Below are 24,639 nucleotides of genomic sequence, written 5' to 3' on the forward strand. Positions count from 1 at the left end.
TTCAGCTATATTTTTCTTAACAAATTCAGCATCAGAATAAGCATTTAGCATGAGCAATATTCCATGGTATAACAAAACTAGCTTCATTCATTGTATCATCTTCATTACTGAACATTGTCAACAGTGTCTCCTGGCTATTTAGTGATGATTTTAACACAGTTAACTTTTCCATAATTCTGTTTTAGGTGGATAATCAGACAAAATGTTTTTATGATTTGTATCATAGATGTTTCTAGTTACTAGTAGTCAATAAAAATGAGCTGCCAGAGAATGAGCCAGGTGTCTTAGTTGGAGGGAGATCATGAAAAAGCCTATGATTACCCACCCCCAAGGTGGAGTAACTAATCAGATAAGCTGACAGATCCATAAGAGTGAATGCAAAATCTTCCTCCCACTCTGGCTTAATTTCTGTTTTCATCTTCATACCTTTGCCTCTTACAATTTGATGATGTCATCTTTCTTCAGAAAATTTTCAGACACTTCTAAAAAATTAAAGTGAAAAGAAACAACAAGCATTAAAATGCACAATGCAACTAAACTCTACAGCGCCTAGTATCACACTAAAGCTCTGCTAATTTCACTACCTACAACACAGCCACAAACACCACAATCATGCAATTGCACACTACGCCCACTAAAACTAACATTGTCAGCACCAGCTTGTACAATTACTGATTCTCCAACACAATTCCTTTGTAATCCTTGCTGATCTGAAATTGTTTTTAATCCCCGACTCAAATCTAGCATTAAAATTAGGATTTAAGTTCTTAAATATATTTACTCACCATGAACATTAAACTTACATTTTAATCCAGTGGACTCTCAGTTTATACCAGGTAAATAATTATAAAGCTTGAAAATTTTTTTATTTACCCTTTATATTAATTGTGATGCAAAAAGGGGCTCAGCCAATACATTTCCGCAAGCTGAGGTTTTGCCATCCCTGGTTTACAAAATGAGTACAGCTTTGATCAGACTTGAAATATAATACAGTGGCCTTGTGGAACAACCCACCTCACAGATGACACTTATAGAACAGGCACAGATGGTACAAGTGTTTTCTGTTATTCTGGCTTAATGTGGATTTTGGATGAGTATATTCTGGAGAGCCAACATTAGCTGACTACTGGGATCCTAATGTAGATGGTGAGGAGAAATAAAGTACACTTACCTGTCAGAGGCATAGGGTAGACTGAAGGATGGCATCCAGTGGAAAAATTAACTCCTCCAAATATAAGACAGTCAGTTGGTGGAGATTAGGTGATGAATGCATGTAAGGCAGTCCATATACTGTCTGACGTATTTCTTCTAGTGGTCAGTGAAAATGGGCTGCCAGGGAATGAGTCAGGTGTCTCAGTTGGAAGAAGGTGTCATGGAAAAGTCTATGATTACCCACCCCCAAGGTGGAGTAAACTAATCAGATAAGCTGGCAGATCCATAAAGTAAAGCTGAAAGAAGAAAGATCTCTAGTAATGAAGGGATCCCAAAGAATGATGTGAGCCCTAAGAGTAGGAAGTAGGAGACAAATAACAATGAACAGCCAAACAGGACACAAAAGTCTGTTCAGGTCAGGAAGTCCATTAAGATGGAATATAAAGAAAGGGAAATATGAGAAAAGGTAAGAATAACTTCCCTAGCAGCTAAAATTTTAAGAAAAAAGTAATGATCAGGGTACAAATGAAGGTACGAGTGGTTTAAAAGAATCTGAAAAGTCTATGGCATAGATTTTGATCAACAACAGTGACAGACAAGAAAGAAAAGGAAATTGGTTTTAAGAAAGAGGTTACATAGAGAGAAAGAGGCTAGAGGTTCAAAATGGTTGAGTGAGAGTATAAAGAATAACATTCAAGCCCTAATCAGGCAAGGAAGCATCTCACATGTGCATCAGGTAGGAATGGAAGGGAGTGGTAAGAACAGATGAAGAGAAAATATTGAGGTGTTGGAGAAAATGTTGGATTTGATGTTCAGACCAACAGTGATAAAATTACTGTTTCTGTTGTTACAGCGAAAAAGCAGAAAAACAGCAGGAGTGGTACAATCCCACATACTAAGATGAAGGGATGTTAAATTGTGATGGAAGAGTGATGTGGTTGGACTAGAAGGGGCAGAATGGTGAGAAGTGAAAGGGAGCTTGGTTGAGAAAAGACATAGTACAGGAAACCAAAGTTAAGCAAGAACAAAGCTTGGCATAGGGTGTCCTAATCCAGAGAAAGTAAATGAGAGAAAAGGCAACGAGGAAAAAAGTTTAGTCTTGAGAGGATAGGCAAATGCATCTATTAGAGAAGTAACAACTGCATGGAAGATTTGAAAGTGAAGAAACCATTCTGTAGATACAATACAGCAATGTCAAGAAACATGGTCTGCTACAATGATCAAAGTGCCCAGAACATAACAATTAAATTCATTTGATTGGAATGAGCCCAATGAAAAGCTTGGAAGCAGTGTGTTCCAGAACAGTTGCCTCCTTGACAGATGATGTGCAACAACCATGGACCAAGTGATCAAATAGTTGGGAAAGGACACAAGAGAATGTCCATAGAACAGCAAAAAGAATGATCTTTTAAGTCCAAGTATCTGAAGTAAGAGATGCTCCCCATCTATTAAGGAAAGCATCTGTGAACAGATGAAGATCTAATTTGGGACAAGATGAGAGAATGCCAGTGATGGCATTGGAGTGATCTAGTCACCATGCAAAACTCTGCACAAGAGGAACAGGATTAAGGATCTACAAGGGCAGTGGATCCCAGAACATCTTTTCAGTCAGTGTGAAATGCCCTCTGTATACAGGTGGCATGTGCACAGTCAAGTAGAATAAGGAGCTCACGAGTAGCCATAGTCCCCAAAAGAGATAGAACCTCCTGTGCCGAATATGAGGTGCAGACTTTGATGGCCAGATATTCAAAATCTTCAAAGTCTTATAAATTTTAAGTTAGAAAAGCTATTCAAAACTGTCCTCCTCAGCATCAGTATTAAAGACAAGTGAAAGAAAATATCTGGTGTAGACAGAAGTAGAGAGTCCCGAAAAAATAATGGAACCCATCACAATAGATAATTGCTGTTACATCTTCTATGGACACTTGCAATCACATCACTTGAAACAAAATTCCAACTGAACCAAATGAATGATAATTATATTTAAAAATAAACAAAAGTAAAGCTGATAAAGCTCTTTGACAACCTTGCCTAGGAAAATAATGAGGATTGTGCCATGTGATTGTAGAGGTGTATTGCATTCCAATTGATGGAAAATTTTTTATGCATAATTCATCATCATTTGGTAGTGCAAATTTATACATACATGTGAAATTAAATGGAAATTATCACAAGGCTAATAATATACAAGTCTCTCAAGCAACACTGCATGACTTAGAAGAACATAGCTATATTGTATGAAGATAAATATTCTTTTTGGAAAAATGAACAGCAATGGTAAAGTATTTTATTGAACCTTCACAAGATCATTTCTTGTTCTAATTAACTTTGCAAAATAAAAACTGCTGGTAGCCTTTCATACGTTGTACATGTCAAACATTTTAAAAGAATTTAAATACAAATACACATACATGTAACCTTAACACTAACTATACAAGTTTATAATTCAAGAACACACATCTCAGCTTCTATACCTGAGCTTATTACTTTCATAATCCAAATTTCTAATCTCTTGATTAATTTATTTTAAATATTTTAAGAATTAGCAGATCTCTGCACAATTTAAATATCTACTAAAATGAAGAGACAACATCTGTACACAATACACAAGTATGCCCAAGCTGGATCAACATACATCTAAAAATAAAAACTATTCAATTTTATACAATGTTTCAGGCAGAAAATCTTTATCAGAAAGTACATACTGTGTTACACAAAAAATTGGGTACTTCCTCTGAAACACAGTATAAGCTGCCTGATGAAGATCATTTGCTCAAAATGTAGCATAAAATGGAATAATTTTAATTTAGTTTATCCATAATTACTTATCATAACTGTCTCTCCTCATGACCTACAGAAAAATAACTAAAATTAACATAATTTATGAGACTACAATATTCTTATTCTTAAATACTGAATCATGAACTTGATTTGCTCTTGTCACTGAAAGTGTTTTTTTTTTGTAATGAACAATCATAACTAATTCTATTTTTTTCTTCTCACAATAATGCTTCTCTAATTCAAGAACATTTGTCCCTTCCAAAGTTTCTATAGTCCTAGTATACAAGTTTGTATTTAGCATTATTAATCTTCTATATTCTGACCTATTCCCTAAGAATGTCAAGTTATTTCTGGATAATCTCTCACTTTGGTATCAATAACAAACACAAAAATAATGTAGTTCAAAAAGCTACTCAAATCACTAATATAAATTCCAGCTAAAAACCAAAAAGAGACTCAAACAGCCTTGTTTAGCACACTACTAAGAAAAATTTGTTCTTCACTTTCTACAATCGAGTTAACCTTTTTACCAATTATGGTATTTTAATAAAAATCTAACATACCTTCCACCTCTTGTGCAGATCATGAAAAGTTTTTTGAAAGTCAAAATGTACATTCTCATTAAAAATGTTTTTAAAACATTAATATCATCACCTCAAAAAATGTTAACAAAAAATGTTTTTCTAAATAAGTTATAGATTAATTGCAAAATATCCAAATTTTTTTCTATATGCTATCAATGTTGTATATAAAAATGATCAATAAATTACTTAAATTTGCTGATGATATTAAGGGCTTGTATGTTGCTAGATATGAAATAGATGCTGCCAATTTACAAAATGATTTAGATCATTTGAGTCAGCAAATAAATTGAAAATGGGTTTTTATTATAGATGCAAGTTATTACATGTGCATTATCTTAATGTAAATTATAAGTATAATTTGGATGGAAGTATCTAACAGATATGAAAGAAAAGGATCTATGTGTTGTTGTTAGTTGCAAGGCAAATGGGATATTTTGGTTATATCTATAAAAGTAATGAATACAAGTCTAAAGAGGATATAATTTCATTGAATAAATCACTAGTTAAGGCACATTTGGAGTGTTGTTTTCAATCTTGAGCTCTTTACCTTATAAAGAAACAGCAACAACATTGAATTGTTGTAAAAGCTTCAGAATAGAATTATACGAATGATGCCTGGGATGGAGGGGTTGTCACGACATTCCTCATGTTACCCAATATCACTGTGTCATGTTTTCTGCTGACTGATTAAGAAATGTCGGAACATATGAAGAACAGATAAACACACACATTAACATTCATTTATATTGATGTAGCTAAAAAATCAAAATTATGCTGAAAGATAACATCTTTCTAATAATGGCGACATGCTGAATTTTATAAAAAAGGTCAAAACTTTAGAGCAATTTGAAATAGAATCTTTGCACCTAGACCTATATATTTGAGGGTAAAGAATTGTTCAGTGTATGACTTATGATGGTTACTATAGAAGTTTGAAAGAATACAGAGCAAGGGTTGAACTCTCACTGTGCCTTTCTAGTTTACTAATTATGCTCCTTTCATAATTACTAATGTAAGTACGAAGGTCTAAATTGACCTCTTAGGCACTTAACTAGTAAAAAGAACTGAACTCCATTAATACCAACCTTTTGCTTTTTGTAATCCAACCACACAAGATCAAAGGTACCCTATTTGTGACATTAATCCAGTTTCAGCAAATTCCATTTATAACAATTCTGTTTTCTTCCATCTAGCCACTCTTCTATCCAATTAACCTAGATTTTTTTTTTTTTTACATACCTTTTATGTCATACCCAGTTGAGTTCTTTCTGAAGATCCAGATACAACAAATCTACATCTTACTCTCATCTACATAAGCAATAACATTTTCAAAAAATGTCCAAAGATTTGCAAGGCACAATTTTCTATTAGCAAAACCATGTTGACTATCTAATAAAATTTTAATATTTTGTTAAATATCTTTGTAAAGCATCTTCTAGCAGACTTTCCAAAAGTTTACCTACAAATTATGCAAGAGTAATGGGTTTATAATTACTAGGACAATTTTTATCTTCTTTGAAAAGAGTAGTGATAAGAATCAACTTTCAATCCTCTAGTAAATTAACACACACATACAATCCTTAACCTCCTTCAAAACTGTTAGAGAAATATTATGTGACTCAGAAGTCTTATTATTCTTTAAAATTCCCAATGTTTTCTTAAAGTCAGAGATAATGCAGTCATGTTTCCATCTATCTACTTTTCAAGATGTGGAATACTGCTTTAAGCTTTGTTAACAAAAGCTAAAGAAAGAACAAAATACCAAAACAATGCCATCTCAATCAGACAAGACTACCTTTACCATCTCTCAAAGGTCATACCACTAATCTTAACATTGTTTACGTTTTAAGAAATTCTTATTGTTAACTTTTACATTTTCAGCCAATCTTTCCTCATACATCTTTTTTTATATCTTTATTTCCTGTTTCACTAATTTTATTGATATTCTAAATCTCCCATCTTAAGTTACTTTAATGGAAGCATAAACATGAGTTAGAATAATAAGCTGAAAAAAAAATCAGTAACCTTATTAGCATTGTTACCTAACCCCCTCCATCTTTATTAACCTCAGAATCTATCACTTTATAAATGAAATTTGTTATTATATAGTTTTTAGTTTATAAGTAGCTTGATTCTTCAATGATGAATAGTATTATCCAAATGGATGATGTTTAATAAACAAGTAAACTTGCATTTTTACATCCCAGCTTCATTAAATTTACTTAGTGTCTTGGACACATTTCCAAGAATCTGTCACTTATTCCATTAAAACGAAAATTTGCCTAAACCTGAAACAAAGAAATAACAAGTTACTCAAAATGTTTTTTTCATTAATCTTGATCGCTTCTCTTGGATCAAGAGAATAAATTAAGAGATTTATTCTTTACACCATCCTTTAAAAACTTCGGGTAAAAGTTGATATAAAATGACAGGTATACGGTTATTTTATTATCTGAACTTTTTTTTCATATATACACGTTATAATTCTTGACAACTTGGAAGGAACTAAATTTCATTCAAATCGATGTTTATCTATGATTTAACAATTTCCTCCTTTTAATTGCAAATCGGTTTTTATTAACCCAAAAGACTAAAGTATAATATGGAATAGATTTGTGTTCCTCTAACAATAACACTAAGTTGCTTATCTTTATAATCTTGTACTTCTATTAGTATTAAAAAAATAGAAAGGTTTACCCGTTTTTAGCTGATACTGAACGGTCATTAGGCCTATCTTTTCGTAGGTGCAGTAGCCTAAGCCTAACAATAGTTTTTCTGGCTGTAAGCCAAGCCTATATTATTTTCAGTCCAAGACCTTTCTGCAAGACAGTGCCTGGGCTTCTTCATTTCATGTCAAATCATAACCCATGAAAAAACAAAAAAATTGGGGCCACTTTCTCAAATTTAAATAAAATGCGCCTACTTAACATATAACATACAATTACTTCAAGTTCAAAGTACTTCTATACAAAAGAAGTTTCTACTTAAAGTTGTCATATTACATTCAACAAAGGTTCAGTTCATCCATTAGACCAATTACTTTTACATACAACATCCAACCTTACAAAGGACATTCCATTCTCCGCTCTACCCTAACAGTCTTTTATACTAAAGACAGCCCTCTGTTGTCGTTTTATTGGGTATTCATTAGTCTAAAAGACGAAAATGTAACTCAAGACGGCTGGTATGGGTACTAAATCTTTTATTTAAGTAGAGAACTTTATTTTACTAAAAGTTTTAATCTCGTAAAGGACGAAAATTTATCACATTACTTGATTGTTTTTTGAATTTCGCGCATAGCTACACGAGGGCTATCTGCACTAGCCGTCCCTAATTTATCACTTTAAGACCAGATGGAAGGCAGCTAGTCATCACCACCCACCGCCAACTCTAGAGCTACTCTTTTACCAACGAATAGTGGGATTGACCGTGACATTATAACGAGCATGTTTTGTGCGACGGGGAGTCGAACGCTTTAACCCACCTGGCCCATCACAGTTGCAATAACGGTACATGAAATGTTTAACTCTAATTATTGACTTATATAATTACCAGGAAACTTCATTTACCTAATAAAATATAAAATTTGAAATAAACAAACATATCGTATTAAATAAAATCACATCCTACGTGTTCAGAGTGTAACTTTACTATCTTAATATTTCGTCATTACAGCTTTGCCAAGAGTTTTTGTTTGTTTGTTTTTGAATTTCGCACAAAGCTACTCGAGGGCTATCTCTGCTAGCCGTTCTTAATTTAGCAGTGTAAGACGAGAGGAAAGGCAGCTCATCATCACCACCCACCGCCAACTCTTGGGCTACTCTTTTACTAACGAATAATGGAATTGATCGTCACATTATAACGCCACCACGGCTGAAAGGGCGAGCATGTTTGGCGCGACGGGTATGCGAACCCGCGACTCTCAGACTACGAGTCGCACGCCTTAAAACACTTGGCCATGCCGGGCCTTGTCGAAAGCTATCGATAGCTTACTAAACACCTTAATATCGATAGTTCCTGACGAAGTTGCAACAGTGAAATATTAAGCTAATCACGTTACATTATGGTGACATAGGACGTGATTTTATTTTAGCTTATAAAGATGTCTTATAATAAACCCCACTTTGCGTTTAAAAATATGTGAATAATAATATCTTATCAAATGATTTATAGGCATACAAAATTATTGTAAAATCACCGAAAATGAAATGAGGTAGCGAAAACAATATTAACTCAATATTCCGCTATTACAGATTTGCCAAGAGTTATCGATATTTTGTAATGTCCTTAATATCGATAACTCCTGACATGCTCGCCCTTCCAGCCGTGGGGGCGTTATAATGTGACCCTCAATCCCACTATTCGTTGGTAAAAGAGTAGCCCAAGTGTTGGCGGTGGTTGATGATGACTAACTGCCTTCCCTCTAGCCTTAGAGACGGCTCGGTGCAGTGGGCTAACAACCTACTCACTTAAATACCTGTTGAAGAATCCGCAAGCGATTGCTTGCGGCCCTACGTTCCTTGATGGAATCTAATGGTGATAACTAACTAAACCCCGTTTTGCATTAAAAAAAAACACAATAATAATATCTTATCAAATAATTTACAGATATAAAATTATTGAAAAAATGCAAAATGGAATGAGATAATGAAAACAAAACAAAACATTATTTTGTCCATATTTTTAAAGAAATAGCACCAAAAACAGTTGTTTGTCAATAAATTTGTTATAAATAGACCTTAACTACAAACACTGCAAATTAACTAAGGTGAATAATGTAATACTGTAACTTTTGATGAATACGAATTTCATGTTAAATAAGTTATTTATAGTCTTGTAATTCCCAAAAAAGTTTTTAATTTCAAAAAAAAAAATTATTATCTAAAAATTAATTCGCTATCTACCAAAAAAGTAAAAGGTATTTGCTATTATGTATTTGTGGTATTTGAAAGTACTCTGGTTTTCTGTTCTTCTGTAGCATTATAGTATTTCCCTGATTTTTGCATTTGTTCTGTAAATTTACAGATTAACAGTCGAGTTGGTTTTATATTAAATACCTTCTTTCCTTTACAACCTTAAAGTGTTTAATATCTGTGCTACCTAAGGGGAGAATGTTGATGCTACAAGACACGTTTTGTAAGGTCATCGACAGCAATGTCTCTCAGTGATTTCAAGTGACATTTAGAAGTAAAAACTACCTCTGTTGGAATAAGAATAATCAATCACGTGATTAGCGCTATAGATAGATATGACATTTCTTGGAAATTTGGATTGAATAGTGTGAAATAGAATTTTTGAAGGAAAAAATCAGAAGTGCTCTTGGTAAACAAAATCTGGATACCAGAGTTTTCTCAGAAACAATTGAAATAGAAAGCATCAAACAGCAAAGAGACTGGGTCATGGAATAGCAGTGAGCCTCCCTGAGCTGGGAGGTTTACCAGTGTGATAACTATGGACCAAGGTGGAGCTAGGTGTCAAGCAGAACTGGTAGATGAACTGGAAAACGCATTTATGACAGGTGCTTGCACCATGTTAAATCCGTAATGCCAAAAACATATCAGTAAGATGATGGTAGAGAAGTTAAAAAGAAAATCATAGGTCAGGAATACATTTCTCCAAAAGCAAACAAAACAGCTCACTCTATCAATGCTCGAAGACAGAGCACAAGAGGATTTTGACAATTTTATGAAATGATTCTCGCAGGTAACTGGCTGTAATGGCTAAAGTACAGAACAGTCTGTAATGTTTCTGGTTCTGAGTTTAAACAGTTTGTCCAAAAATTCCATTGAGTGCTTGAATGAACAGCAATTTTTGAACTGTGAAGCAGTCAATACTGAGTTGCATTGGAGGTTCGACCTAGCAGAAAACTAAAGAATCCGTTGGGCTGAATTCAAAACTTGGAAGAAAGGTACCATAGAAATCTTGAAATATTACACTGACTAACTGCGCCATTTGCTTTATAAGGCCATGACCTCAATAGATTATGATAATTTCTTGTTGAGAAGTTTGTTAAAAGGCTATCTAAAGGGATGATATAACAACAGATATTCTTAACCTAACTGATTTTAGTTGAAATGTGGTAACTTTGAGGAAAAAGCCTGTAGCAGCAGTTACAATAGCTTTACCTTGAATAGATTGTACTAGTTAGGAACCCAAATAGCACCATGTTTAAACTCTGCTGTGGTTCAACCAATCATCTACATATCCTGGCATTGCATCGCAACCATACAAATATCCTGTGAACATGCAGGACTGTCTTGTGGCTTATATGCTACAGATACCTATACCACAATATTATCCTGGAAAAGAGAAGCATGTGATTTGTATAGAGCACTGGGTCATTTTCGAGTGAGCTGCCAATACTTTTCCAACAAATAAGGCAGACAAACCTATTACTTTTTACCAATAGTGCAACAGGTGAAAAACAGCAAACAGTAGGCAAATAATACTACTGCTGCATCTCTGGGAAATTAGAGGAGACCAAATTAGACCTACTGACTAGGAAGGAATGCAACAAGAAACTTGCACCAAAAAGTGTGGTGGACAACCATGACGTCCCATGGCTGAGTGCATCTTTGTATATGGCTTCGTAGCAGCTATAAAATCGGTTGATGTCATAGTACATCAAGTGTTTTGAGGGAAAACCCCACCTAGGCCAGTTGATGTGTGCTTCATTTTGGAAAATGGAGATAGACCACATATGAATAGAAAGTTCATGCTCCAGCTATATCAAAGAGGTTTTGCTCACAGAATAAAGATAGTTTTTGCAAACCTTGCATTGGAAAAGTTATAATGAATTAACTGCTGAATTTATTGGTCAGTTTGATTTGTACAACTGGTGAACTGATATACCACAGTAGAGTTATGTTATGTTAGCCAGATTGCCCCAATTAACAGTGGATGCAAGAGTGAATATGATAAAGGAAGTCCCAGTATCCCCAAGAACAAAAGTGGTGCTCCATATTTTACTGTGGACAGTGCTTAGTGCATCAGTGTATCTGTAGAAGCCATACATGAAATAAGCTGTTTCCTGTTTAGAAAAAAACCAGAAATACCATAAGCAGTAATTTGTCCAAGAGAAATTAAAGTCCTAGTGTTGTTGTGCAATTGTTGACGGTCACTTATCCAGCTGCAACCTATAATGATTATCATTAAGGACACTGAAGTAAAAGGGTCTATTCTAAGATTGCATCCATCATGCCATATCCAAAAGTAGAGACATAGTTACCAATCAATCTAAAATCATTAGCTAAACATTGTGCAACAGCAGCAACTCAGTGATCTCTTGAGTGATTATGTCAGTGTATTTGTGGGACCAGGTGGTTGATTCGATAAATAACAGTTACACAGCATTAATTAGGTACTATTGACGTAGGTTTGATTCAAACTTCTGCCTTGCAAGATTTGATGGAACACTAAAAATTGGTTTGTTTTGTTTGTTTTTCTTTTTGAATTTCGCGCAAAACGACACGAGGGCTATCTGCTCTAACCGTCCCTAATTTACCAGTGTAAGACTAGAGGGAAGGCAGCTAGTCATCACCACCCACCGCTAACCCTTGGACTGCTCTTTTACCATCGAATAGTGGAATTGACAGTCACATTATAATGCCCCTATGGCAGAAAGTGCGAACATGTTTGGTGTGACGGGGATTCGAACCCACGACCCTTGAATTACGAGTCAGGTGCCTTAACCACCCGGCTATGCCGAGCCTGAACACTAAAGATGTGACTAGTATGGAAGTACAGTTGATGTTAAAGTATATTAATCATACAGCCTTTACAGAGTGCTTGTTAATCTTCAGTATATACTGTAAAGAAGAAATATTGATTTTAGATGGGTGAAAATAGTAATTCACATTGATGCCTTTTCACACACAGATATAACCTTGTAATCAAATACTGACATAGATCAGGTACTCCTCTCATTGCGACCCCTTAGGTGTAAGCTCTCAAAAGTAATAACGAATTGCACAAGGTGATTGGCATGACGTGAAACTCGCAAGTTATCTCATGCTAAAAAGTTGACTTGCTGTAGCTGAACGTCAGTCCTAAACTATTGAACCAGTGGACTTTTTTCAACACATTCAAACATTTAGTTTCACGATACTGGAAAGTTGAAAATGGCACTACAGTGGATAAAAAAAGGCAGGTTTGTATATTCATGCAAGTAAAATTTATCAGCTATATTGTAAATGGAGATGGAATCTTCACAGATTTTGCTAAATACCTATAGTACGAGATTAATCTCAACTGGGAGATACAGATATTTTGCAGTTTCCTGGGTTTCACATTATATTATTAGTTTGTGTCTATTTTTTCCAAGATTGTCTCACAATTATTGGCTCTTACTAAGCCATAGATACACCTTAAATGGCGTTAAGAATGTGTATAGGCATTCCAGGCCCTGAAGTTTGCTTTGTAGCAAATTTGTGCAAAGATTGTTGATTCCTGCCACATACTGATGCCAGTAATTGTGGAATTGGAGCAGTGTTATTATATATGCAAGACAAAATAGAACTTGTAATTGTAGGCGCTGGGCCTGGCATGGCCTAGCGCGTAAAGCGTGCAACTCGTAATCTGAGGGTCGTGGGTTCGCGCCCGCGTCGCGCCAAACATGCTCGCCCTCCCAGCCGTGGGGGTGTTATATAGTGACAGTCAATCCCACTATTCGTTGGTAAAAGAGTAGCCCAAGAGTTGGCAGTATGTGGTGATGACTAGTTTCTTTCCCTCTAGTCTCACACTGCTAAATTATGGACGGCTCGGTGCAGTGGGCTAACAACTTACTCACTTAAATACTTGTTGAAGAATCTGCAAGCAATTGCGGCCCTATGTTCCTAGATGGAATCTAATGGTGATAACCAACTAACTAACTAATTGTAGGCGCTGGTAATACACTTGTGACTCATAAATGAAGATACTATGTAACAAAGAAAGAACTACTTGCAGTTGTGGTCTTTGTAAATAAATTTGTGACTGCTTTTATGGTAAGAACTCCACTATTTGTAGTGGATCATGCATCACTAAAGTGGTTTATAAATGTTACAAACCATGAAAGTATAATACTATACTGGATAGCAGCATTGCAAAGTATGTTTTAGTCATACGTAACTACATAAGCCTGCAATATGGAAACACGAATGGTATCTCTTTCTAAATGGAGAAACCATGTTAATTCATTAAATGTCCTGCTACTGGATACCTTGTTGATATCATTAGTCTATAGTGACGACAAGCCATAACGAAAGAGATTTTACTAGTAGATGGATGCAATGATTAAAGCTTCAGGAGTTATGGGAACAGCAATAAAAGAACATAAGATTTGTGTGGGTGGTTCTCTACGCAGCAAGGTTGAGAATGACTGGCTAAGATTGAGGAATGAAGTATGGATACATATAACCTACGGCACTGGCTTGATCAAGAACCAAGAATAGGAGGTAATTGAGTTAAGTAAGAATGAAACCTCTTATTTATTCCACTTTGACCCTAAAAATTTAAAAGTGAGGTTAAATGAGGAGGTGGCCCATCTAGGAGTAAGAGTCAGTTACAATAATCTAGGAAACGACCAATGATAACCTTCTAAGTGATATGGTTGGTATTAAGTTTTATCATAAAGAGCTATAACAGTCCTTTAGACAATAAACCAGTGATTAAAAAGAAAAAAACATTTCTTGTTTTTCGTGTTGTGAGGTATAATTATGCTCCACATTACATGATTACCACTCGATCAACCCTGACATGGCCAGCTGGCTAAGGTGTTTGGCTTGCAATAAGAGGGTCGTGGGTTCGAATCTCCGTCACACAAAACATGCTCGCCCTTTCAGCAGCGGGAGCGTTATAATATGATGGCTAATCCCACTTTTCGTTGGTAAAAAGTATCCCAAGAGTTGGCGGTGAATAACGATGACTAGCTGCCTTCCTCTAGTCTTGCACTGCTAAATTAGGGATACCTAGCGCAGATAGCCCTTGTGTAGCTTAGCTGTTTGAATAAGTGAAAATAATAGCTAAGAGCTCAAAAACTGAGATTAAATGGTTTGGTGACCTTAGTTTTTTGAGTTAGTAAGTGATTTTCCAAAGCAAAACAATGGAGACGTTTTGTGAGAATCATTGACCTGAACTAGCTAACTGGCAAAAAATAAAATCTATAGATAATGATGTGTCCTCGTCAGTACACCTTTATGGCATATAACTTTTTCATGTGCAGTGAAGATATTGTATTTAGTAGATGAGTATAGATACATATTCAGTAACAGCTCTAACATTAATCTTTAAATATGAGAATTTTAACTAAAAAATCTCAATTATCTGAGTTCTACTGGTAATGATTTATTCTGTTATGTATAAAAAGAAAAACACATGAATTTAACGTTTCGTGGGTGACAGCACTTTACTTGACCAGAGATATTGAACACTAACTCCAAGATGATCCCCAAATGATATGAGCAGAAGCTAGAGATGGTTTTTTTATGAGCTCTTAGTATTAGTATGTACGATAATATGTAATGTGCAAACTTAACCATTGTCATTGCACAAAGAATAGAAATTTTGAACTCTTCTATGTGTTTTTCTGCATTGCATCAAGTGAGCATCTTGGTCATAAGTAATTTTCTGTAGTAGTGTTTCAGATTCTTCCAGCATCACATAATTGAAGGTGAGATGTAGTATTGGGTAGCAGAAATTAGAGAGTGATAGCTCTAACATCTATTATTGATGGATGAATGTTGCAATTGTCAATGTACAGCAATGCCTTCCTCTTTTGGTGCCATTGAAAGCCATGATTGTCATTCAAAACCTTTCTATTAAAGTCACAAATATAGTCGGAAGCCTATTTCTGTTTTTGAAGCAATATTATTTCCGGAATTTACTGATAATGGTCAGTGGATACTTCTCAGTTCCATCTGCATTTACTATAACCATAAGAGTGATATCCCTCTGAGCTTGCCTTCATTGCGTTTCGTGCCTTTGAAATCTAATATTTCATTTGAGATACCTCTCCCAAATAGCTCAATTTCGTCGGCGTGGAATAAGTTGCAAGGCTTAATGCTTTTGATAAGTTTCGGCACGTCGTACTTTCCCCTTGTCAAACACCTCCACACTTACAGCTGCTGCTTTTCCGACTACCTTCATAAAGTTGATGCCACGACGAGCCTTTCAGCGATTTGACCATGAAGAGAAGTATTCTCAGCCTAGGATTCCTAGAGACTGCACAATGCTTAAATTCTCGTCTTTTTCATCGCTGGACTTGCCCTCTCAACAACTTTCAAAACTTCAACGTTTCTCTTGAGACTGAAATGGACCATTTAAATCTGAAACACAATAATAATTTTGTAAGAAAAACAGTAAAAAGTGTAAAAAAGTACTTTGTTACAAAAAACGTTGTTATAACCAAAATATTCACCTGAATTTTAGGGAACCAGTCTTAACTAAGTCTAACAAGGAGCAATTTCCTAAAATGTAAAATAAAGATATTTATATTTCAATATTGTGGTTTTACACAACTTTATTTCACTGCAATTGCCTCTCACCTCTCAACATTATTATATGTTTAATTATTTTGAGAACATTTTATAATGTTTGACGCCAATTTTGTAAATGCCAAGAAAGCATTCTACATTTACGATTAGTGTTGAACTAATGTGATAATATGGTAGTTCTAACATCAATTAGTTTTATTAAATTTTGAAAGGCATCTGTTGTGACAACTAAGTGCAGATTTTGTTTTTTACATTCATCTTAATTTTCCATTGCGATCAAAAATCAGCTACGGCATTTTTTACACACCTCTTAACTTTAGCTGCAATGGTTTGTGTGTTTCTTGTTAAGAGGAAGGCTATACAATGAGCAATTTGTACTGTGACCATTACGAGTATAGAAACCTGGTTTTTAGTGGTGTGAGCCTTCAAACTTATCCCTAAGCGACTAGGGACCAAAGCTGCAACGGGCACATTAATACGGATCTTAAAACAAAGATATGCACTTAACTCCTTTTTATATAACAATTTCCATCCTATTAGCTTTTTCAAATAAATATTCTGCCAGCTTTTACCATTCCTGGCCATGAAGGTTTGTGATTCATGTAATGTATGAAATGCTGCAATAGAAAATGAATATCGAAACATACATAGTTAATTTCAAAGCTATATAAAACCAAATTGACTATGTTAGAATAAACGCAGTAGACTTTATGTTCTGACATCCTTACAACAATCACTCAAGAGCCTAATAGAAGTTATGAAAAGTTGGTTTGTTTTGAATTTCGCGCAAAGCTACTCGAGGGCTATCTGCGCTAGCCGTCCCTAATTTATCATTGTAAGACTAGAGGGAAGGCAGCTAGTAATCACCACCCACTGCCAACTCTAGGGCTACTCTTTTACCAACGAATAGTGGGATTGACCGTAACATTATAACGCCCCCACGGCTGAAAGGGCATGTTTGGTGCGACTGGGATTCGAACCCGCGACCCTCGGATTACGAGTCGAACGTCTTAACACGCTTGACCATGACGGGCCCAGTTATGAAGAGAGATTAAAGAACACTCTTTATACCATGCATTATTTTATCTGAGAAAAACTTAAATCAGCTGTACAACTCACGCCACAAGAAAAGATAGACTCCAAAGCTAAGGTGTTAAGTATGAGAAAAACATATGGTCTTAGAACCCTGTGGTGCAATATTTTCTTCAATTATCGTTAGAAGTGAGGAAAGACGCAACTTTTTTTTTATTATTAGGTCTAACGTGTTTAGGTCTCTTTCCTTTTTTTTCACTTTTCGTTTTCTTCCCACCTCTTCTTTTTTTTACTGAATTGTTTCTTATTACATAACAAAATGCAGCATTTCATTTCAGATAATAACATAATATTTTTTTTTATTTTGCTCATGATTCATCATAATTTCTTTTAACCTTAGTTTGCTCCCAGTGGTATGTCTACGGACTTGCAACGCTGGAATCCGGATTTCGATAGCCATGGTGGATAGAACACCGATAGCCCATTGTGTACTTTTGTGCTTAATTACAAACAACAACAAACCTTAGTTTCTTCCAATATTCATCATTCTTCCAGGAATTTTTATCATAATTCACTCTCCCAACACACATTCCATTTCATATTCTATTTGTGTGAAAGGATGCCACCTGTTACATATTTGACGAAACCATTCTGTAACAAAATGCCGTGTTCTTTATTTTAGAGCTGTTCTGCTGGAAACACCAGTTGCTAATCTCGATGATATAAGGATATTTAAAAAAAAATTCTATCTTCTCTTAACCAAGCATTTTTCCCATATTATTAATTAATGTACGTTTTACACCCGTATAAAATTTATTGCAACATATTAAAAAAGTATTCTTAACTCTTATCACATTTGAAACAAAAGCTCAAGTAATCCTGACCAATAATGATCTTCAATACGTTAATAAATAATTTGAGTTATTCTAGATTTAGTGACCATAATCGTTCAACAAATACCAGTTGAATATTTGTTTGGAGAGTTAAGAACTTTCAGCTCAAAGGTAATTTTGTAATCAAGGTAAAAAAAATGCAGTTCTTGGTAAACCCATGCAATGATACTGCTGTGATATTATTTCGTTGGTAGTTTTTTCTAAATTATCTGGTGAGAACAATTCAGTCCAATCCACACAAACTAAAATGAATTACTCTATTTCCTCCTTTCACATTTTTACCATCTTTGGTGCGATCATTCTCAAGTGCAGAAATTTTAACGGTAGAGATGTTTTATTATTTAAATAAACAATATAACAATGTATTCAAATTTTAGATCTGATAATGGTTACTTAAGCGTATACATATCAATCCTCGTGAGTTGACAAGGTATTTATTTACGATTGAACACAAAAACAACCAAAAGTGAATAAATTAAAAAAAACCTGGAAAATGTTACGAAGAATATTTGCACAATATCAGCAATATTTGGAGAATAGGGATCGAAGACACAGATGTATATGCCAGTGTATTTGTTAATTGTGAGAATCTGATTTTTTTTTCCGTTAATATCAGGCTTATGTCACAGGACTATGGCATTCTGTTTAGAAAATGTTATTCGCCTGCTCACAGAATAGGGCAAGTGGATTTTTGGTGTTCCTTTAATATTATTTTCAAGTTACGTCCTGTTTCACTTGTGTTAAGAGTTGGGCAACTGTTACACTTTATGTTGTTTCCTGGAGGGGTGCGTTTGTTGTTTTGATTTCGCGCAAAACTACACGAGGGTTATCTGCGCTAGCCGTCCCTAATTGAGCAGTGTAAAACAAGAGGGAAGACAGCTAGTCATCATCACCCACTGCCAACTCTTGGGCTATTTTTTTCCAATGAATAGTGGGATTGACCGTACATTATAACGCCCCCACGACTGAAAAGGCGAGTATGTTTGGTGTGACGATGATTCGAACCCGCAGGCCGTAAATTTAGAAGACTTTTGAGAGTGCAACTTCTAATCGTTTACATTAGTAGAAAACCAATTTATGGAATGTTCGTTGCATGTGCTTTTTTCTACAAGTTTTAGTGATGAAGCATTGGGGGTTCGTGTGATGTTAACGTTTAAAACATTTATCAATGTTTTACATTTCCTACTTTAAACTGTATTTAGGTTGTTTATACGTTTTTGGAATTTTTGCTTATCTTGACAAGTAAAGCTGCAAAAAACGTCAACTACCTATATAAGCCAAAATTCATGCTTGTATATGGAAATGACTACGTGTTGTTCTATGCCATTTAAGAAAAGAGTAACTAAAATACCAGATAATGGATTTCCCATAGCAAGTTCGTGTAATTGAATAAAGTACAAATACCTGTATTTAAAGCAAATAAATGTGGTTAGTTGTAATAACTCGATTATCAACATAAAACAAACACATTCTATATTTTTGGACTTGTGAATTAATTTTTGCCGGAAGTTGTATTTCCTCATGACCAGGGGTTTAAGGAAAGCTTATGACATTAAAGTTAGACATAATAATGCTACTATTTAAACTATACAACAGATTTACTGTTATACATTTGTTTTTAACACCTGCGTTTGTTTCAGTATAGTTTTTATGCATGTGACCTATTTTATGAATTGTATTGCGCAAGTCCCGCATGTTCTTTAAATTTATAGAAGATTCATGAACGCAAGGATCAACAATATGTAGTTTATGAAGATACAAGTGTGTCTCCAAACACTGTTGAAGTTCGAGAATCTCGCGTGATTGGTATATAAAATAGCTTTTAGCAAAACCACATCGAGCTATCTGCTGAGCCCACCGAGGGGAATTGAACCTCTGATTTCAGCATTGCAAATCCATAGACTTATCGCTGTACTAGCAGGGGGCATCACAGCATAGCTACTTTTATTTATCACATGGTAAGTCTTCTTGGATAGTCATAACAAGGATTTTTCTAACAAACAACTCCTCATGGCATGCTCGAATATTCAATTCCACTATGCCTCATTCACTAAAAGATCACTGCTATCAACTCCTGATTTCAGTAATTCATTTCTTGGTTGTACAAATACCACTCTAATTTTTCCATTGGGAATTAAACTTCCCATGTAGTGTACAATAATTTTCTGGTAATAGACTGTGAAACTAGCCTGATCTCACACGAAGCCAGTTTGAAAAATGCACTTTTTGTTTATGTCAACTATCCATGCTTTATGTAGCACAGAAGCTTGTCACAGTCAAATGTACCTTTAAATTTCCCTTTTGCTGGAACTTCATGTTTACCTGCTATTAGCATCCACACATTATCTTTCATCTTTAGAGGCAATTTTCCAGGATTTGGAGGAGGAGGAAAAGAAAAAAAAAGCTGTGGAATCAGTGTAAGTTTACACACTGATGATTTTCTATTAACAAGTCATGGATATTTTCTTTAAAAAATGAACTTTTTCTCTTATTTGCATTATATGTAGTATTGCCAGTTGAATTTCACCTCACATTTCTAGCTAATTCCTATTTCCATGAAATGTTGTTAGCTGTATTATTTCATTTTCCTTGATCTGATTGGGCTTTGTCTCTCAATAGCTGTTGATTGCTTACAGTCTTGGCTGAAATGGTTATGTTTCTAAAAGTTATAACAGTTACTTCTTTCTAGTTATATTCTTTGAGAGCTCTTATTCCAACACACCTTTGCCACAGTTACTGGCAGTATCTTCTCTTTTCCCATGTAAGATTATTTAATATTATTAAAGATTACCCTTTACAATGAGCAAACAAGATGGATGGCTTGTTGTTCATTGTAAATTTTGTGACTAGATATTCTAATGTTGTAGCCAGAATAGTCCAGGAAGGTCCTTCAAACACAATCATAGCAATGAAATTAATCAAATGGTTTGTTATCTATGTACTGTTTTTTCCTGATAAAACAAAAGCAATTATTGCAATTGCTTTGGATCAATGCTCATAGAAGCCCACCCTAACATTTGCTTGCAAAGAAATTTAAAGGAGTGTCTTGAGAAATGTCCACTTCTACTTGTAAATCATTTATACCTCAGCATGTGTATAAATGTTGATAAAAGTGGATATCTTAAAGATAATAGTTTAATAAAATATTTTAGGGTACAAAGTATAAAGGAATGGCATGCCAAGAGCCCCAGGTTCATGGAACTGCTTTATCTTGGCTTTCTATAAAATAGTAAAGCCAAATCTCTTACCTTTCTACTTCAGTTTGTGGGAGTTGAAGCAATGTATCCAAAGGCTCAAATGTAAATTTTAGGAAAGTGGAGGAGAGGGCAATTAATAGAAAGCTGTATTTCCTCTTTATGAGAGAGACCATTATATAAAATTACATACTCTACTAAATGCAATTTTTTTTATTCAAAAATAAGAGAATATTCATAACTGAAAGATTTATTGCACAAACTTGTACTCAAACATTGAGTAAACAAAAAGTATTTAGTAATTACCTTTTATATAGTTCCTGTCTGACTAATAAACCAAACAAGATTCTTTTTTCAAATCAAATGGAATATCGTATTTGTATTTACTAATATGTTTTTCTAATTTATAGGATGTTCTACCAGTTTCCTGTTTTCTTTAATTTTTTAAATATCAAATGCATATAAACATTGTCAGAAATCTTGGTGAAAGATAAAAAATGACATATGCATGAGGAGTAAAAGCAAATCAACCTTATCTTTGACTAGTCCCATAACCAATTGTTCTCTACTGGCATTCAAAATATTTGTTTTGAGAAAACTTGCATAAAATCATTTACAGCTCAGCTGCTCTAGCTGAAAACAGTTCACAATAGTTCTCAAATTAAATTTTACTTTAGTTTACATAACTCTCAAAGTCATCATCTAGATCAGTAATTCTCATAAGTTTCAGGCTTGCTAACAACTTTACTTTAAAATTACAAACTCAAGCATAGCAAAAAAAAAACCCATAGAAACCTAGTAACAAAAATTATTTTTAACACTTACCAATTAATGTGAAAGATGCTTTTCTTCTTTTATGGTACAATTGAAGAATGTATAGTACCACATTTCTCAATTATAATGGAAGAAACCAAAAGAACATACTGGTGAGTTTAAGTGAGGAGAGTAGTATGTACATGCACAATGAAACTCAGATAGGGCTTATATTTATGTTAGTTGTGTCATGTACCACCAGTAATATACAAAACACAGTTTGAAAATCCCTAATCTAAATAACAAAGCTAATGACAAAAATTCTAGTGAAAGCAATCTTAAACCTTTTAAAATAAAAACCTTATTTGATATTATATTTACTGATACTATAGCAATCACTGATGACATTTTCAGGTAAGTACTCACATCAAAAGGCAACATCACTAGTATAAGTTTGTATCATTTGTTAATTAGCTTCAGAAGTTATAAATTCAAAATAAAATCATAATTAATGAAAATTTCTTTCTGAAACTAGAATTCAATTGTCTGTTGAGCAGTAATAATAATTTGAACAGTGTATTGAATTTGGTAGCTTTAATTCTTAGTTATACTTAAAAATCAAAATATTGCGTCTCATTGGAAGTTTTCTTGATTAATCATATTTAAGTTAATTAAAAAAAGCACTGCTAGCAAATAATTTACAATGAATGTTTATTTCATAGTTTAAAAAACCATTAGTTGCCATTTTTGTAGAACATAATAAAAATTTAATACACACAAAAAAAAAAAGACAAAAAGTTGAACAAACCATGGTTCCATTACTAGTACCAAAGTCATTTGAATGTAAAGTATTCAAATACACAAGCCAAAACAAAATCCTTTAGGCTAGAAGTTGAAGTAGAAACACTTAAAAACTTAATGTTCTAAATACCCTATCACTTTAGACTTTCAAGTTAAACAATGAAGATAATCGTATTACTTCTACTTTCTGCCTACTAGAAGTTTTGAGTTAGTTACAAATTTAGTGTATTTTATATTTTTAGTGATCATGGAACACCACTAACTTAAAAATTATAATAAAGATAATTAATCACAAGAAGTATTTTTTATTCTAAATAATTTGCTGTTATAACTATCCCTAAATAAATATTACAGCAAAATACTGGGAATAAAAGTACTTTTTCTAATCTCTAGTCATATTAGCAAAGTTTTGCAAATGTAGTGTACTTTAAAATTATATGATTCACTGAATTTGATTCACAATTCAAAACTTAAGGTGAATGAAACAAAAAAAAACAACAAAAACATTTTGTTCTTATCTGAAATATACAAAAGTCTATGCAAAAATTGCATCTTTTGTATCTATTTTATCAGTCTATTAATTACAAATCTTGAATCTAAAGATTTTCAATGTCTTCACCCAAGGATGAAAATGTTTCACAATTTTGATTTTGTTGCAGTTTACCAATAAATCTTAACTATTTACCACTAACAGAGTTTGGAGATTTGTTTGATTGAACATAAAAAGCAATTGCCAAACAAAAACTGGGTGTTTAATATAAATTTTAAGGCTACAAAGGAGATATTACTACAGTTTATTTTTAAATACTCCTTAATTTACAAATATATCCATGAACAACTATACTTCATTCCCAATTCACTGAAAATAACAAAACTATATATTCAAAAGGTCTTTTCCACAGCATCTTGAAGTGACCAAAAATGCTACAAGGATAATTGTATTCAATTTCAAATAAAACAAAAATCAGTGTTACTCACCTTAAAGCAGCGAGACCTTATGGTTACAAATGTAATTCACGAGATTAAATCCAAAGCTTAATTTTAGTAAGAATGATGTATAAATAGAAGTGTTGAATCAGGAATCTCTTTGCAAAACTACATAAACATCACTAATCCATAAATCATATACTATTCATGATGCTATGAGCTTTAAGGCACAGTGCCAAAACTATTCAATATTCTTATTACCTAATTAATACAACTGCTGCTTTCTGTTATTCTTAGTGATTAATATTATAAAATCAAGTTTTACTTAACTGACTATAAATACATTAACAATCTTCAGTGACAGATCTTATAGCGAAAAATTGGAACTGCAGTGAATATGTCATACTATACTTGTGCAACAAACAGAATTACACTGAATATTCCTGTAATATGCATGTAGTGCAAATATACTCTAAACTGTAAAAACAAACCATGCAGTGAAGATGCTTTACCACAATTAATGAACATAAAACTACAAGGTTAAATTCTATTTTGACAAACTTTAGTTGTGTGAATACACACTAGCTAACTCAAAAACACATTAACAACAGAAAACTTCAATCTTTCACAGGGCTTACATTTAAAAAAGGGTTATTTTCTTACTTGTATAATACATAAACTACACATATACATTTGAACAATAGAAACTAACAAGAAATTAAATTGTACCATAGATATAAAACAGTAAACAAGTGCTCATAAAAAGAAATAGCAATGTTATTAAAACTGTACAAACCAATAGATTCTACTAGATTGGTTTCACATATTTCTTTTGGCATATGTTTGTTATAGTGGAGCCATTGAAATGAACTGTTTATTCCTTCAACCACACAACTTTTTTAGAGATCTTCATCATCATCATCTGGCAATGAAATATTTTCAGCCTCCTGTAAGTGAATAACAAATGCTTAGAATTAGAAGCTAGATGACACTCCATCATGATAAAGTAAACTGGCAAGAAAAAATTCAACTTCAAAAATTTATCTACCTG

The 24,639-nt window shown here is 33.8% G+C and overlaps 2 protein-coding genes across 32 annotated transcripts in view; both read right to left on the reverse strand.

Annotated features, from left to right (window-relative positions):
* The window catches only part of LOC143244533 (uncharacterized), a 64,357-nt gene extending 56,679 nt beyond the window's left edge, over positions 1-7,678 (reverse strand). For 4 of the 7 annotated variants that reach the window (XM_076489378.1, XM_076489385.1, XM_076489376.1 and 1 more), the window contains exon 1: positions 7,215-7,632. The gene's annotated coding sequence lies outside the window, so the exon portion shown is untranslated. Of the gene's footprint in view, positions 1-1,171; positions 1,449-5,756 lie in introns of all 7 variants that reach the window. The other 3 variants (XM_076489381.1, XM_076489382.1, XM_076489383.1) reach the window with 3 other exon arrangements.
* Positions 7,679-14,593: 6,915 nt separating this feature from the next.
* Positions 14,594-24,639, reverse strand: part of LOC143244537 (GTP-binding nuclear protein Ran-like) — a 40,427-nt gene continuing 30,381 nt past the window's right edge. For 23 of the 25 annotated variants that reach the window (XR_013025180.1, XM_076489412.1, XM_076489406.1 and 20 more), the window contains one exon: positions 21,306-24,535. Coding sequence is in view for 21 of the 25 variants with exons in the window: in XM_076489412.1 (XP_076345527.1) it covers positions 24,488-24,535 (48 nt within the window). In the remaining 4 variants the exon portion in view is untranslated. Of the gene's footprint in view, positions 15,821-21,305; positions 24,536-24,639 lie in introns of those variants that run through there. The other 2 variants (XR_013025179.1, XR_013025178.1) reach the window with 2 other exon arrangements.

This window comes from Tachypleus tridentatus, chromosome 2 (assembly GCF_004210375.1).
Source record: "Tachypleus tridentatus isolate NWPU-2018 chromosome 2, ASM421037v1, whole genome shotgun sequence".
In the NCBI taxonomy this organism is placed as follows: Eukaryota; Metazoa; Arthropoda; class Merostomata; order Xiphosura; family Limulidae; genus Tachypleus; species Tachypleus tridentatus.